General features: G+C 42.0%; 1 protein-coding gene across 8 annotated transcripts in view; it reads right to left on the bottom strand.

Annotated features, from left to right (window-relative positions):
• Window positions 1-17,979, bottom strand: part of nbeaa (neurobeachin a) — a 460,126-nt gene that overhangs the window by 188,093 nt on the left and 254,054 nt on the right. For 5 of the 8 annotated variants that reach the window (XM_060908447.1, XM_060908439.1, XM_060908440.1 and 2 more), the window contains exons 7-8: window positions 8,308-8,427; window positions 7,818-7,964 (exon numbers count right to left, since the gene is read on the bottom strand). In XM_060908447.1, coding sequence (XP_060764430.1) covers window positions 7,818-7,964; window positions 8,308-8,427 — 267 coding nt within the window. Of the gene's footprint in view, window positions 1-5,552; window positions 5,623-7,817; window positions 7,965-8,307; window positions 8,428-17,418; window positions 17,586-17,626; window positions 17,672-17,979 lie in introns of those variants that run through there. The other 3 variants (XM_060908444.1, XM_060908443.1, XM_060908445.1) reach the window with 3 other exon arrangements.

The following is a 17,979-nucleotide window of genomic DNA, read 5'->3' as shown; positions in this document are numbered from 1 at the left end:
GCCAAAAAAGACCTGAATAGGAGTATGCAGATTTCAGAATCGGAAATCCAGCTTGGCCAAACGGACCACTAACGTGGAACCTTTAGGTAGAACCTGCTCCATGTTCCCTTGGAAAGTGTCCAATTGTCCATCATCTATCCCATAGAGCAGGGGAACCGAGGTCTTGTTGGTCATCTCAGGGCCACAGGGAAGACTTTGTGGCCTAGTTACTGAATTTACTGAGTTACTGAAAAGGATAAGAAGCAAAGGCGGAAAAGCATAGAAGAAGTATTGATGCCAGTCACAGGACTGTGCATCCTTTCATGGCAGGTTGTCTGAATCTGCCAGAAGAACCACAACTGGCAACTTTGTTTTGGCACTGGCAAACAGCTGGACTACCATGCCTGGGTGCAGAAACCACTTCCCTGGATGTATGCATTACCATGACTGTGGAACCACTAGACCACTGCACAGCCCCAGCCGAAGAGCTGTCCTCAGTGAGGCCAATCATGAATGGACCAAGCTTGGGAGATTCTGTGCAAGCTGGAGCTGTTCGACCTGATGCTGCCCTAATGCTTGCTATAGCTAACTGTTCTGACTTTGCTCGACCAAACAAATATTTGGCAAATGTCAGAACTGGCAAGAATGGGCCAGATGGACTGTCCTCAATTCCAGCTGGTTGATGTGTTCTGACCTTAGACCAGGAGTCAACCCCCCCAATGACACCACACTATTCCCAAAACTGTATCAACAGCATAAGCCAGTACTGCACATGGCAGTCTGGTTGAGCTGCTGTCCCAAATGGACAGTTAGAATTAGCACCTTCAGCCAGGCCACCTGTACCTGAGGGTCGGGCTTCTCAGGCCAGAACACTAACTGAGGACTGTGGCCTAGACATGATATAAACAGGGTTGATATCAGTGCAGCCAAAAAAATCTCATAACACTCTGGTCCATGAATCAAACTGCAATAACAGTAAAAGTCCTGCAGCCTCTGATTCTTGAGACACACGTGCATCCTAACTCAAAAGAAAGCAGTTTTTAGGAAACATGACTGCAAAAGCTTGAATTATTTCTGACCCTGTGATCCCTTCTGGAACAGATTTTTCTGACCCTCCAGACATGAGTGGAATAGAAGAACTCTAGTGACTGAAATGACAAAAAAGGAGAGGTCTGTTACCTGAAAGGATGTTGTGCACTCTGACCGACATTTCAGAAGCAGCAAATTTTTGTTTGCACTCAGGCTGAAAGAGCAGCCCTTAAAATTTGACAAAAGTAAGCAGGAACATCTGAGAGAAGGGCAAAGTAACAACACTTTGATGGTTGGTAGAATAAACCCAGAGAGAGACAGGAAGCAAGCGAGACCTCATAACAAAAGCCCATATACCGGGTATCCATAGGTTTCATTTAGAGAGATCTGACACATCAGGCATTGCATTTTTTAAATTGCTGACCAGTTCAAACTTCACATTTTAGTTTATCGTTTTAGATTAGATTAGATTCACTTTATTCATCCCACATCGGGGAAATTCACGTGTTACAGTAGCAAGAAACATGTCAAGCAGATAACAAATAAAACTGAAATAAAAATTAGACAAACGAAGGATTAAATACAGAGGGCTATTTACATTATCTACCGTGAAAAAGTATAGAAAAATTGCCTTATTGAGAGGCTCGGAAAAATTGCACATTGCAGGTAGACTCTGTATATATACACACACATATATACATAAATTATATATATATATATATATATATATATATATATATATATATATATATATATATATATATATACACACACACAGTTGTGTTCAAAATAATAGCAGTCCAACAAGACTAACCAGATCAATCACTGTTTTTGGTGGAAATTATATTACTACATGGCAAATAATTTACCAGTAGGTGTAGTAAAGTCGTAGAAAACCAACAGACCCAACATTCATGATATGCATGCTCCTGAGTCTGTGTAATTGAATAATTAAGTGAAAGGGGCGTGTTCAAAATAATAGCAGTGTGGAGTTTAATTAGTGAGGTCATTCATTCTGTGAAAAAACAGATGTCAGTCAGGTGGCCCTAATTTAAGGATGAAGCCAGCACATGTTGCACATCCATTTCTCTCTGAAAACATGAGAAACATGGGTCGTTCCAGACATTGTTCAGAAGAACAGCGTGCTTTGATTAAAACGTTGATTGGAGAGGGGAAAACGCATAAAGAAGTGCAGAAAATGATGGGCTACTGGGCTAAAATGATCTCCAATGCTTTAAAATGGACAGCAAAACCAGAGAGACGTGGAAGAAAACAGAAGACTACCATTCGAATGGATCGAAGAATAGCCAGAATGGCAAAGACTCAGCCAATGATCAGCTCCAGGGTGATCAAAGACGGTCTGAAGTTACCTGTGAGTACTGTGACAATTAGAAGATGCCTGTGTGAAGCTAATCTATTGGCAAGAAGCCCCCGCAAAGTTCCACTGTTAAAAAAAAAAAAGACGTGCTGAAGAGGATACAATTTGCCAAAGAACACTGGCCTAAAGAGAAATGGAAAAACATTTTGTGGACTGATGAAAGTAAGATTGTTCTTTTTGGGTCCAAGAGCCGCAGGCAGTTTGTCAGACGACCCCCAGACAGTGAATTCAAGCCACAGTACACTCTGAAGACAGTGAAGCATGGTGGTGCAAGCATCATGATATGGGGATGTTTCTCTTACTATGGTGTTGGGCCCATTTATCGCATACCAGGGATCATGGATCAGTTTGCATATATCAAAATACTTGAGGAGGTCATGTTGCCTTATGCTGAAGAGGAAATGCCCTTGAAATGGGTGTTCCAACAAGACAACGACCCCAAACACACCAGTAAGCGAGCAGCATCTTGGTTCCAGACCAACAAAATGAAAGTTATGGAGTGGCCAGCCCAATCCCCGGACCTTAATCCGATAGAAAACTTGTGGGGTGACATCAAAAATGCTGTTTCTGAGGCAAAACCAAGAAATGCAGAGGAATTGTGGAATGTTGTCAAATCATCCTGGGCTGGAATACCTGTTCACAGGTGCCAGAAGTTCTCAGAAACCGTGGTTATACAACTAAATATTAGTTTAGTGATTCACAGGAATACTAAATCCTAAAGATTTTTTCAGTTTATACAGTCAATATTTGAGTTTGTAATGAAAAATGCAGACACTGCTATTTTTTTGAACAGCCCAAAATTCATTTTTCTTCATTTTCTGTAAAGTAATTAAAAACATTGATACATTTTTCTTCATGTTTTGATGTAGAATATAATGTGCAGTGTTCCCAATGCATGGAAATAAAAACTATTATAAGGATTTTGAGCTTTACTCACGTTTTTAAACACACTGCTATTATTTTGAACACGACTGTATATACCGTGTGTGTGTATATATATATATATATATATATATATATATATATATATATATATACCGTGTGTGTGTGTGTATATATATATATATATATATATATATATATATATATATATATATATATATGCATAAAAATGGTGCTTTCATCAAATGGTGCAATTGGGGTCTTGTTCTCGGACTCGGATCTACAGTCTACAGTGGACTCAACTTGAAATTTTCTTTAATGACTTGGGCTTGACTCGGACTTGAACACTGGGGACTTGAGACCGGACTCGGACTCGAGGTTTAGTGACTCGACTAGAAAGCATACAGTGTGATGTACACCTCCACACACTATTCATGCGCACCTTCAATGTGAACCTTTCAGAATTATGAGGTTGATCAAATATGCTTGAATCTACAAACTGGCCACCATGAAGACAGTTGTGTGACTGTGGCAGCTAGCCACAGTGTTATAGTCGAGTCACTAAACCTAGAGTTCAAGTCCGGTCTCGAGTCCCCGGTGTTCAAGTCCGGTCTCGAGTCCCCGGTGTTCAAGTCCGAGTCAAGCCCAAGTTATTAAAGAAAATTTCAAGTCGAGTCCACTGTTGATCCGAGTCCGAGAACAAAACCCCAGTTGCACCATTTGATCGTGGCTGCTGCCGCCTTTACATGAGCCCATCTCTGCTATTGTGTTGGACAAACGTTCCTGCTCGACTGCCCCATTTTAGTTAACAGGTTACAGATAAAAAACTTATTCATCGCTCAGCAAGCAAGCCCCACTATCAACAGAGCAATGAATATAGCGTGTCACTTCCTTCTCTGGGTGGAGTCTTGCCAAATGACTATTGAAGTTCGAGGTTGTCCCCGTCGTCTCCTCGATAGTTCTTCTACATATGGAACACATAGCAGTGCGTTTTTTTCCACTGCACGAGAAGTCTGTATAAGCAAAGCGGACAATCCTAGGGGCTTCTCTCCAGGCATTTTAGCGCCGTTAACGTTAGCTTGTTCCTGAACATGACATATGAACAGGTGAATGTGCATTCTCTTGCACGAAATTAGTATACAAATTAATGTAGATATAGATATCTTATGCCAAATTATTATGGCATGTTACAAAAAATAAAGAAAAAATCCGAGTCCTCGTCTCCAATTTACGAGTCCGAATGCAGTTAATGCACGAGTCCGAGTCAAGTCATGAGTCCTTAAAATTAGGGCACGAGTTGAACTCGAGTACTACAAGCCTGGCTAGCATTTAAGATGGACAATTCTTATAATATCTAATACAAGAGTTCCAGGAAAATCTGAAAAATGAGACTGTTTGTTGAAGATGCTTGTAAATATAACTTAACCATATCTTTAGTCAAAATTGTTGATTATTATTGAGTGAGTACATTACATTAATGCCATTTAGCGGACGCTCTTATCCAGAGCAATGTACAACATACCCAGAGCAGCCTGGGGAGCAGTTGGGGGTTAGGTGCCTTGCTCAAGGGCACGTCAGCTATTCCTGCTGGTCCAGGGAAACAACTTGGCGACCTTTTGGTCCCAAAGCTTCTTCTCTAGCTATTATACCATGGCTTCCCTGTTATTACAGTAATTATTACAGAGGGAAATAATGTAGTAATCAAACAAAATAAATGTTTCTAAAGCCTGTTTTAGTCTCATGGAACAAATTTGAAACTACTTGAAGTGAAAACAATCAACACTGTCAATACTGTATATATGCTCCAAATTTCATGCATTCGTGAAGCACAAACTCAGTAGCAAGCCATGAAAATCACACTCAGTATATCAGTATGGGAATCCGAATAAACTCAGATAGATTGATTGGTCACTGTCCCATTGTCTCATGTCATGTTTTTCATGTTTAGGAGTTGCCAGAAAGTCACTCTGTTCCTAGCAGCAGTGCTTCTGGGGCTCAATCAGAAGCTGTGTAGACTGAATGAGGGTTTGCTTATGGTACACACACACCACTTCTGTGTTGCACTGTGTAAATTCTGTGTAAGCCCACAAACAAAACAAGTGACTGAGAGTAACTGAACGCCACATACAGATAATACTACAAATTAGGGCTGGGTGACGTGACTGAAAAATTACATTGTGGTATTTTCTGACATTTTCCTGATAAGGATATTTATCACGATATTATGCTCAGAAGTAAAAGAACATGGCGGCACATGCAGACTGTCAGAGATTCTTGCGCATACCTGCAGCCAGTTCGGGCTTGTTGAACACCCGTGATATACGCATGCCGCTTCCAGCACAGGACTCATGAGCTCCAGATCTGTGCTTGCACGCTGTGTTTTTACTTTGTGCTCCGGAACACTACCTGTATTTGCTTGGCTTTTGTTCCCAGTGCTTTGGCCTAGTTTTCCAATATATGTGGCTTTTTTTTCCCTGATGCTTACTCCAGTTTTGGGTGAATAAAACCTTGTAGCTGTTTTTTTTTTGGTTTTAATCCCCACCCATAATCCGGTGTCTGCTCCTACATCTCCTGCTATTGCCGATAGTACGACACTAATATAATAGGCCTAATATTTATTAAGCTAGTTCTACATATCATGCTATATTACACAGACTCTCCATTGGGGTAAAACCACTGCCGCTACCTGTTCATATTTGGAAGAAAGTTGATATTTCTGCTAAACTGTGATACGATATCCTGTTGGCTCATGATATGAGCATCATAATCGTGATAATGGTAATTTATTGATATGCAGTGGTGCTTGAAACCCTTTAGAATTTTCTATATTTCTGCATAAATAGGACCTAAAGCATCATCAGATTTTCACACAAGTCCTAAAAGTAGATAAAGAGAACCCAGTTAAACAAATGAGACAAAAATATTATACCTGGTCATTTATTTATTGAGGAAAATGAACCAATATTACATATCTGTGAGTGGCAAAAGTATGTGAACCTTTGCTTTCAGTATCTGCTGTGACCCCCTTGTGCAGCAATAACTGCAACTGAACGTTTCCGGTAACTGTTGATCAATCCTGACACCGGCTTGGAGGAATTTTAGCCCATTCCTCTGTATAGAACAGCTTCAACTCTGGGATGTTGGTGTGTTTCCTCATATCAACTGCTCACTTCAGGTCCTTCCACAACATTTCGATTGGATTAAGGTCAGGACTTTGACTTGGCCATTCCAAAGCATTAACTTTATTCTTCTTTAACCATTCTTTGGTAGAATGACGTGTGTGCTCAGGGTCGTTGTCTTGCTGCATGACCCACCTTCTCTTGAGATTCAGTTCATCGACAGATGTCCTGACATTTTCCTTTAGAATTCGCTGGTATAATTCAGAATTCATTGTTCCATCAATGATGGCAAGCCGTCCTGGCCCAGATGCAGCAAAACAGGCCCAAACCATGATACTACCACCACCATGTTTTACAGATGGGATAAAGTTATGATGCTGGAATGCAGTGTTTTCCTTTCTCCAAACATAACGCTTCTCATTTAAACCAAAAAGTTCTATTTTGGTCTCATCCGTCCACAAAACATTTTTCCAATAGCCTTCTGGCTTGTCCACGTGATCTTTAGCAAACTGCAGATGAGCAGCAATGTTCTTTTTGGAGAACAGTGGCTTTCTCCTTGCAACCCTGCCATGCACACCATTGTTGTTTAGTGTTCTCCTGATGGTGGACTCATGAACATTAACATTAGCCAATGTGAGAGAGGCCTTCAGTTGCTTAGAAGTTACCCTGGGGTCCTTTGCGACCTCACTGACTATTACACGCCTTGCTCTTGGAGTGATCTTTGTTGGTCGACCACTCCTGGGGAGGGTAACAATGGTCTTGAATTTCCTCCATTTGTACACAATCTGTCTGACTGTGGATTGGTGGAGTCCAAACTCTTTAGAGATGGTTTCGTAACCTTTTCCAGCCTGATGAGCATCAACAACACTTTTTCTGAGGTCCTCAGAAACCTCCTTCATTCGTGCCATGATACACTTCCACAAACATGTGTTGTGAAGATCAGACTTTGATAGATCCCTGTTCTTTAAATAAAACAGGGTACCCACTCACACCTGATTGTCATCCCACTGATTGAAAACACCTGACTCTAATTTCACCTTCAAATTAACTGCTAATCCTTGAGGTTCACATACTTTTGCCACTCACAGATATGTCATATTGGATCATTTTCCTCAATAAATAAATTACCAAGTATAATATTTTTTGTCTCATTTGTTTAACTGGGTTCTCTTTATCTACTTTTAGGACTTGTGTGAAAATCTGATGATGTTTTAGGTCATATTTATGCAGAAATATAGAACATTCTAAAGCGTTCACAAACTTTCAAGCACCACTGTAACACCCAGTGATACTACAAATTATGTCTAACAGTGCTAAAATTCCCCTTGTATTTTTGTATTTGTAGTTTTTATATATACGATAACATAGTAACCTGTTCTATCGGAAAAGGTTATTTTTCTGATATTTGGCAGCCATTTCAGGTGGGTTACCTTGTATCCGGGTCCTAGCTGATGAATGGCGAAGATCTGCGCTGGGTTAAGTGCCTCGCTGAACACGTACACAGCCCCAAGCTGACCGCAGAAGACCCGATTGGCATCAGCCGTCTCCGAAGAGCCAAGGAAACATTTATCATAACTCTGGAGTAGAGAAAGGGGGGGGAAAATAGTGGAAAACGGAGAGATGGGAGATGAAATGGACGGCATTTGTTTATCAGGGCATCAGTTTCTGCTTATCAGTGAACTTCCTGTAGAGTCTTTTGAACTTGTTTATCCCTGTGTGCTTTCACTTTGACACGTCTCTGTACTGGAATGAATCACGTACACAAAATACACTGAGACAGATGAAATTTGAGAGGTCCAATTAATGACTCCCTGCTGCTGCGGTTTTTAACCCATCGTTTTTTACTTCGTGTCTTTTTTCCCCCCTCAGGGAGAAGTGCTTATCTGAAACAGAGGTGCTAATCGTCATGAAGACACTTACATCATTGGTGTTGACGTGCCAGGCCATGTCGCCGTAAGAGACCAACTGGCCGTTCACGTAGCAGCGGATTTCGCTGTTCCTCCAGCGGTTGTAGATGTGCACAATACTGATCATGTACCACTGCAGAACACAGAGACAGGGTGAGACAAAAATGAGGACAAGGAAAAGACTGTGTTCCATATCATACGCTTTCAAAGGTCACGCTGTTATTCAGAAATGCAAAGCCTAGTATTAACACCTCACCAGCCTTCGCAAGCCTCGTCAATCCTTTGCATCAGAGCTGTATGGATTTTAGAAGTAAACATAACTAGACAACATCTGCCACAGATGAGCTTAACTGCTTGTTATGTGTTGGAGAAAAACCTGTTTTATACCAGAAAGCTTGTGAGGAAAAAAATAATTATGAAGCACTAATAAGTCAAAATTGTGCATTATTATTATTAAAGCATATGAACCATCAAATTGTGTAGTGTTGTGTATTTCACGTCAATAAATTGCTGCATTGTCTTGTGACAGTGATTCCAATAATGAGATATTATGAGTTACGAATACATATTTATTCCTTTCTTTGACACCGCATGCCATGCGCCAGAAACAACACCACGACGTTTATTATGGTGTGACTCTGCTGGGAGCCTGCTGGACAGCAGTGAACCAGCGCATTCACTTTACATCATTACTATATAGTTATGATCAAATACCAATATTTCATGTGTCAAACAGTTGTCTGGTTACATCTTTCACAGCCATGCGTGTTGGTGTGGACGTGCAACACCATTAGAACTAATTACCATGCACCTGTTCCTGATTAGAGTGCAACTACAGCACATACATAGAAAGACTCTCAGTAACACACAGACTTTGTGAAAGCCTTGTATTTTGTATCGCTTTTCTGATTTTGACCCTGTTTGTGTTTGTGGACTGTGAGTATAGTATTACCTCTGATATCCTGTCTGTCTGTGCCTTACTTGACCACTGCCTGTTATTCGACTCTGCCTTTGTCTAAATTTTGGATCTGTTTGCTAGCATGCTTTCAATTAAACTCTTCCTGCACCTACATCCATCTGTCGCCAGTTTATATGAAACTGTTGAATATTTTCCGTAAAATGTGAGAGTAAATAATCCCACGTTATTTTTTTATAAAGCAAATTAAAAATAAGTGCTGGATAAAACCTCATCTATCTTATGCAAATAAAGATCGGGGCGCCCCCTTCCAAGTTTCTGGTAGCCTGACTTCTACTGATGGTTCACTGCCAATTTTGCTTGTACCAGGCTTGTAGTACTCGAGTCTGACTCGTGCCCTAATTTTAAGGACTCGTGACTCGAGCACTGATGACTTGGACTCGAGCACTGATGACTTGGACTCGTGCTTTAACTGCATTTGGACTTGTAAATTGGAGACGAGGACTCGGATTTTTTCTTTGTTTTGTAACTTGCCATAATAATTTGGCATAAGATATTTATATCGACGTTAATTTTGTACTAATTTCGTGCAAGAGTATCAGACCTGTGCGCCTTGGCACATACATCAGATAGACTCTTGGTCACACTCTGGACAGCGTGTGCGCCATAAACGACTTGCACCTGCACAGGATTAAGGCGCAATCAGCGCACTGATATAAAAACTGTGAAAACGCACTTACTTTGTGAAGTATTGACTTGCATTGCTGACACATTACCGAGCCTTATTTCCTTGTTTGGTTTCCTGATCCCTGATTTCCTGTTTCTCGTCTTTGATTCTGCCGAGTCTATGATAGCCTGTTTGTGCCTCGCTTGACCTATTGCCCGTTTCACTGTTTTACAATTTTGCTTGCCGTTCTGGATTATTTATCTGTCCTCACTTGTATTAATAAACACTCCTTCTGCACTTACATCCGTCTCCCAACCATCTCTGACAGAATACTTCACACTCCCTGACAAAGAGAATGCACATTCACCTGTTCATACGTCACACTCAGGAACAAACTAATGTTAATGGCACTGGAACAGCCACCGTCAAATGGTATGGTTGGCATCTTGTTCTCGGACTCAACTCGGATCAATCGTGGACTCGACTTTTTTTTAATGACTTGGACTTGACTCGGACTTCAACGCTGGGGACTCGAGGTTTAATGACTCGACTACAACACTGGCTTGTATCGTGCACAGGTAACTGCTGGATTGGAAAGCAACAAACCTAATGTGTTGTCACACTCTGGCTCCACCTACACAAGACTGTACCATGGAGTGAATAGGGAGAGGGGTGAAATCTATTCTAATAATTTTGCGGAAAATGGAAAACCAGACCAGAAGGTTGTTGTATTTGCTCATTTTAAGAGACAAAATTATTATTTTTTTAATTTCATTAAATTAACTTACACATAGTAATATTAATTGTTGTCCTCTGAGGGCCCTCTGTCAATGTTGGGCCCTTAGAATTGTCCCAACCTTCTCCCCCCCCAACGGCACCCCTGATAAAAATACAAATTTCATTGTCTGGTGGTCAAGTGTTTGAGATACATTGCCTTGCACTTACGATTGGGTTCCCTGTGGTGGTACATGTTCGTTGTTTGTACGTTCATACACACGGATGTCATATGATCAAAGCTATCAAAAATCAGGTTAATGCATTACCATATTCTCTTAAGTATGGCGCTCTGCTCTGCTATTATTATTATGATTGATGACGTTGTTTCTTTTAGTTTCTTGTCTATAAGAAAGTGTTCAGTTATATCTGCACCCTGCCTCCTTTAATTCGAGAACGTCTGATGACCAGTCAAAACGCTTCAAGCCTTCATCAAATGCTCCAAAAGCTCTCGCCCTCCCTCACTCACCACCATGTGAGCATTGCACAATGACCTGCAGTGGTGTCTTCTTGGTAAACAACCTGTCAACATTTTAAACAGATTAGGAATGACCTTGTGGGATGCTTCCACAACTCTTTTACCTTTGTATAAACACATAGTGAGTCAAAGCAATTTGTAGGGTGCCATTACTACAGCTTCGGTCACAACCGGCCGTACATGCTCCTACGGCCGGTCTACGTGCAAAAAACGCAAGAAACGCACGGAGGGCGCGCGTGTGACGTGCTGATTTTCCAGCTGTAGACTGGCCGCAGAGGTTCTTTGTCATGTCAAACAAACTCTACGGGCGCTTACGTTTTTTTTCAGGTTGCAAGACAAACTTACGGCCAACGCGTGTCTTTCTCCATGAACAAAAAAAAAAAACGCAGCGATTTGGGAAATGCCAAAAATCGCATGGCCAAAAAATCGTACGTCCGGTTGTGACCTAGGCTTACAGTATGTCGCTTCTAATGGCATCACAGCAAACAGTTTGCTCTTGACTGATGACTCGGTCATTTCCAGCTCGTTTCTAAAGATTTACTTTATCTAGGACTTGATTTTGTGTCCAGTTTGTCAGCTGCCTCTCTCCCAGGGTTTGGTCAGAGAAATCAGGGCTGGCAGAAAGCTCGGAAAACATGGAATTAACCCTCAGAGGTCAACATCACCATTTTTCTCAGTCAGGAGTGTTTATTTTTATTCCCATACGATGTGTATGCAGCGTGAAGCATGTTGAAGAGCAAACCCTACTTTGAAAAAGAAAGAACATACGCTAAGCATTAAACGAGATGGAGAGGGACTTTAAACACCATTACACCAGGAAGGATTTGCGTGCTCTGGGTTTTAATACTTCTCTGGGTGTGGATATAGGACTCTGTGGTGACATTATGGCTCTTATTTAACCTGATGCTTACACTCGCTTGAAAATCAGATGAAGTCACCCAAAGTGGCTAAAAGCACAATCATTCTAACTTGACAAAACACGAGTTTAGGACCAGAACTGCTTTTGGTTTTCTCATCTTTTGCTTTCTTCTCTTTGACTATCCCTCTCTCTCTCACACACACACAGCTGCTCCAATTACCAGACAAGGTACAACCCCGATTCCAAAAAAGTTGGGACAAAGTACAAATTGTAAATAAAAACAGAATGCAATGATGTGGAAGTTTCAAAATTCCATATTTTATTCAGAATAGAACATAGATGACATATCAAATGTTTAAACTGAGAAAATGTATCGTTTAAAGAGAAAAATTAGGTGATTTTAAATTTCATGACAACAACACATCTCAAAAAAGTTGGGACAAGGCCATGTTTACCACTGTGAGACATCCCCTTTTCTCTTTACAACAGTCTGTAAACATCTGGGGACTGAGGAGACAAGTTGCTCAAGTTTAGGGATAGGAATGTTAACCCGTTCTTGTCTAATGTAGGATTCTAGTTGCTCAACTGTCTGACGTCTTTTTTGTCGTATCTTCCGTTTTATGATGCGCCAAATGTTTTCTATGGGTGAAAGATCTGGACTGCAGGCTGGCCAGTTCAGTACCCGGACCCTTCTTCTACGCAGCCATGATGCTGTAATTGATGCAGTATGTGGTTTGGCATTGTCATGTTGGAAAATGCAAGGTCTTCCCTGAAAGAGACGTCATCTGGATGGGAGCATATGTTGCTCTAGAACCTGGATATACCTTTCAGCATTGATGGTGTCTTTCCAGATGTGTAAGCTGCCCATGCCACATGCACTAATGCAACCCCATACCATCAGAGATGCAGACTTCTGAACTGAGCACTGACAACAACTTGGGTCGTCCTTCTTCTCTTTAGTCCGAATGACACGGCGTCCCTGATTTTCATAAAGAACTTCAAATTTTGATTCGTCTGACCACAGAACAGTTTTCCACTTTGCCACAGTCCATTTTAAATGAGCCTTGGCCCAGAGAAGACGTCTGCGCTTCTGGATCGTGTTTAGATACGGCTTCTTCTTTGAACTATAGAGTTTTAGCTGGCAACGGCGGATGGCACGGTGAATTGTGTTCACAGATAATGTTCTCTGGAAATATTCCTGAGCCCATTTTGTGATTTCCAATACCTGTGCATGCCTGTATGTGGTGCAGTGCCGTCTAAGGGCCCGAAGATCACGGGCACCCAGTATGGTTTTCCGGCCTTGACCCTTACGCACAGAGATTCTTCCAGATTCTCTGAATCTTTTGATATTATGCACTGTAGATGATGATATGTTCAAACTCTTTGGAATTTTACACTGTCGAACTCCTTTCTGATATTGCTCCACTATTTGTCGGCGCAGAATTAGGGGGATTGGTGATCCTCTTCCCATGTTTACTTCTGAGAGCCGCTGCCACTCCAAGATGCTCTTTTTATACCCAGTCATGTTAATGACCTATTGCCAATTGACCTAATGAGTTGCAATTTGGTCCTCCAGCTGTTCCTTTTTTGTACCTTTAACTTTTCCAGCCTCTTATTGCCCCTGTCCCAACTTTTTTGAGATGTGTTGCTGTCATGAAATTTCAAATGAGCTAATATTTGGCATGAAATTTCAAAATGTCTCACTTTCGACATTTGATATGTTGTCTATGTTCTATTGTGAATACAATATCAGTTTTTGAGATTTGTAAATTATTGCATTCCGTTTTTATTTACAATTTGTACTTTGTCCCAACTTTTTTGGAATCGGGGTTGTACACGCTAATTAGGTGAGCAAGCTTCATTGTTAAGCAGAGCGCACGATCCAGCAGCCTGAGCCAGCAGGACTCTGTGTGTGTGTGTGTGTGTGTGTGTGTGTGTGTGTGTGTGTGTGTGTGAGAGAGAGAGATTCTCTGACTGTCAAAGCTGGGAGATCTTGCAACTTTCATTCTAACAGGCAGCTGATCCTCTGTTCTCTTCCTCAGAGGACCATCTGCAGGAGGAACCACACCCAACACTCCTGTTTAACATTCATTCCAAAGTGAAGAGTGAGTCGCTGAGCGTGAGCCAGGAATCAGGTTAATTTCAGGGAAACCAGATAAAGCCAGATGTAGCTGAGAGAGCTCAGGCCTTTCTGACACTGGCAGAGAAAGAGAGAGAGAGAGAGAGCGAGAGAGAGAGAGAGAGAAAACAAGAGAGAGAGAGGAGAGAGAGAGAGAGAGAGAAAACAAGAGAGAGAGAGGAGAGAGAGAGAAGAAAGAGAGGAGAGAGAACGGGTGACAGAAGAAAGAGAAAGCAAGAGAGAGAGACAGAGAGAGGAGAGAGAGAAGAAAGAGAGGAGAGTGTGAGAGAGAGACAAGAAAGAGAGGAGAGAGCATATGAGAGAGAGAGAAAACGAGAGAGAGAGAGGAGAGAAGAAAGAGGAGAGAGCGGGTGACAGAAGAAAGAGAAAGCAAGAGAGAGTGACAGAGAGAAGAAAGAGAAAACGAGATAGATAGAGAGAGAGGAGAGAGAGCAGGTGACAGAAGAAAGAGAGGAGAGAGAGAAGAAAGAGAGGGACAGAGAGGGGAGAGAGAGAGAGAAGAGAGAAAGCGAGAGAAAGAGACAGAGGAGAGAGAGAAGAAAGAGAGGAGAGAGCAGGTGACAGAAGAGAGGAGAGGGACAGAAGAAAGAGAGGAGAGTGTGAGAGTGAGAGACAGAGAGAGGAGAGAGAGAAGAAAGAGGAGAGAGCATGCGAGAGAGAGAGAGGAGAGAGAGAGGAGAGAGAAAGAGAGGAGAGAGCGAGAGAGAAGAGAGAGGAGCGAGAGAGAGAGAGAAAGAGAAAGGGCGTGAGAGGAGAGAGTGAGTGAGGAGAGAAGAGAGTGTGAGAGAAGAGAGCGAGAAGAGAGAAAGAAAGAGAAAGAGAAGAAAGAGAGGAGAGAGCATGCGAGAGAGAGAGGAGAGCGCGAGAGAGAAAGAGAGAGGAGAGCAAGAGTGTGAGAGGAGAGAGTGAGAAGAGAGAGAGGAGAGAGTGAGTGAGAGGAGAGAAGAGAGAGAGAGTGTGAGAGGAAAGAGCGAGAAGAGAGAGAGGAGAGAGTGAGTGAGAGAAGAGAGAGAGTGTGAGAGGAGAGAGCGAGAAGAGAGAAAGAGAGGAGAGAGAAAGTGTGAGAGGAGAGAGAGAGAGAGAGGAGAGAGTGAATGAGAGGAGAGAAGAGAGAGTGTGAGAGGAGAGAGCGAGAAGAGAGAGAGAGCGGCTGGGGGAAGCTCAGTGCTCCTGCCCAGCCAATGTCCCTCCTGTCGTGCTGAAAGCGTGTCTGAGTGTCACCTCCACTGCTGCCAGGTCTTCTGTGTGTGTTTGTGTGAACATATGTGAGATTCAGCAGTGCAGATGGACCCATTCACCACGCCCTCGCAGCGAGGGAACAGTCACTCCGATTTTAATGCTTTTCTCATATGCAGACAAATCAGCGCAGACGTCAGCGTGGTGTCCGAGAGCCTCCACGATGCAGTCGAGGCAAACGTGTGCGTGTTGTTCGAGGTTCTGCACGTGCTCCTTTATAATCGTAAATAGGACGAATGTTTAAATGGGTATTAACGACCGCATTTATATCATAAACAGAAATATTTCTATTGATTTGTTCCATTTGTCTGGAAGGTCTTTTTTTTTTTAGCTCCGTCTCTGTGGAAGGCTGTTTTCGCTCTGCGCTGTTGCCTTTTGTCTACTAACACTTTCATATCTTTAACACGCTTCCTCATTGTGTGAAGATCAATATCTTCTGTTTAGGTTTTAGAAAAGCTGTTCTCCTGATCCTAATAACTCCTGACTGCTGATGTGGGTTTGCCTGTCTGAAATCTTCATGCCATAAATAGGATAAAAGAAAATAAACTGGTTTGCTGTTGAGTCTTTATGAGCAGAAAAACACACAACTCAATTCACACACGACTGATTTGTAGATCTACGAGAATACAGAAACACATTTTTGCAATTTTTTTTCCCGACCTAGAAACAAAGGGGTTGAAAACATAACGTACTGTATGTGTGTCCTGAGCCCGACATAATTTCCAACCATCAGTAAAGTCCAGCTCCATTTCCAATAATCCAGTGCAGACAAAAGTCTTCCTGTTTGCACCGAGATGCAGGATTTAACTCAGCGTTGCTTATCTGACAGCAAGGGTATTGATCAGGAGACGAACTTCTGCCACCACATCACGTGTCTCTCTCACACCATAATGCTTCTGATCTTCTGTGCTTTTTAAAATTCCATGCTATATAAGAAACCAGGCCATGTGTGAGCCTGCAGTGCTGCGGCTGATTTCACGGTTGGCTGATTGTACTTGCAAAAAAAAAAGATTTCTATGAAGCTTTAAGCTGCTGATATTTACTGTGACATTCCAGAGGAAATCTCTGCAGCAGTCTAAGTGTCAAGTCAAATCACAGGAAATTTGTGAGAGATCAGTCAGGTTATATTTACTGTGAAAGCAGTATTGATAGTAAGGTGTGCTCCCCCCAGGGAAGTAGAAACGGAGACTGTGAAACCATAACCAGGTCTTAAAATATTAAAGCTAGACTGCCTTTCAGATTTTTCAAGTGTAGGTCATAAAAAGAATTTTCCCCGACACCCAATTATTTTTGTTTAGTGGACCGAAAGCTACTGAATTCGAATCACAGACTTCCATATTATTATTATTATTTTTTAAATACAACAATTAATAAATTTAGGGCCATGTGGCCCTAAATCCTCTGCTATTTTTTCCTGCTTCACCATGACTCAATTCAAGATACTACATCATGCATCACATGGTGGGCTTTCCCTGTTCACGCAAGGCATTGTGGGATACAAATTTGAAACAGGAGAGAAAAATGGAGGACACGAATGAAACGTGGAAGACTGACTACAGTAACAAAGCGAGAAGATGTTATGTTGTGAAAGAAAGGAAACGCAGGACCAAACTAATAAATATTGGTGATCAGCGAGCACCTCAGTGTGATCAGCTGTTCGTTTAGCGACAGAATGATGGAACTGTCAGCAGGCTTGTAGTACTCAAGTCCGACTCGTGCCCCAATTTTTAGGACTTGTGACTTGACTTGGACTTGAACACTGATGACTCGGGCTCGTGCATTAACTGCGTTCAAACTCGGAAACTGGAGACAAGGACTCGTATTTTTTCTTTATTTTTTGTAATATGCCATAATAATTTGGCATGAAATATTTATATCTACATTAATTTTGTATTAATTTCGTGCCAGAGTGTCACACCTGCGCGCCTTGGCGCGTGCATCAGATAGACTCTCGTCTGCGCGCCGGACAGTGCGCGCGCCGTAAACGACTCGCACCTGCACAGGATTAAGACGCAATCAGCGCACTGATATAAAAACTGTGAAAACGCACTTACTTTGCGAAGTATTGACTTGTGTTGCTGACACATTACCGAGCCTTATTTCCTTGTTTGGTTTCCTGATCCCTGATTTCCTGTTTCTCGTCTTTGATTTTGCAGAGTCTACGATAGCCTGTTTGTGCCTCGCTCGACCTATTGTCTGTTTCATGATTTTGCCTGCCGTTCTGGATTGTTTACCTGTCTTCACTTGTATTAATAAACACACCTTCGGCACTTACATCCATCTCCCAGCCATCTCTGACAGAATACGTCACACTCCCTGACAAAGAGAAGCAGATTCACCTGTTCATCCTGTACGTCAGGTTCAGGAACAAACTAATGTTAATGGCGCTAAAACAGCCACCGTAAAGTGGTGCGGTTGGAGTCTTGTTCTCAGACTTGACTCGGATCAATAGTGGACTTGACTCGAAATTTTCTTTAATGACTTGGACTTGAGTCGGATTTGAACACTGGGGACTCGAGACTGGACTCGAACTCGAGGTTTAGTGACTCAACTACAACACTGACCGTCAGTGCACGGTCAAGGTAAACCTGTAGATGGCAGTAATGCAACACTGT

The sequence above is a fragment of the Neoarius graeffei genome, chromosome 25, assembly GCF_027579695.1.
Source record: "Neoarius graeffei isolate fNeoGra1 chromosome 25, fNeoGra1.pri, whole genome shotgun sequence".
Taxonomy (NCBI): domain Eukaryota; kingdom Metazoa; phylum Chordata; class Actinopteri; order Siluriformes; family Ariidae; genus Neoarius; species Neoarius graeffei.
This window is presented reverse-complemented; position numbering and strand designations above follow the sequence as displayed.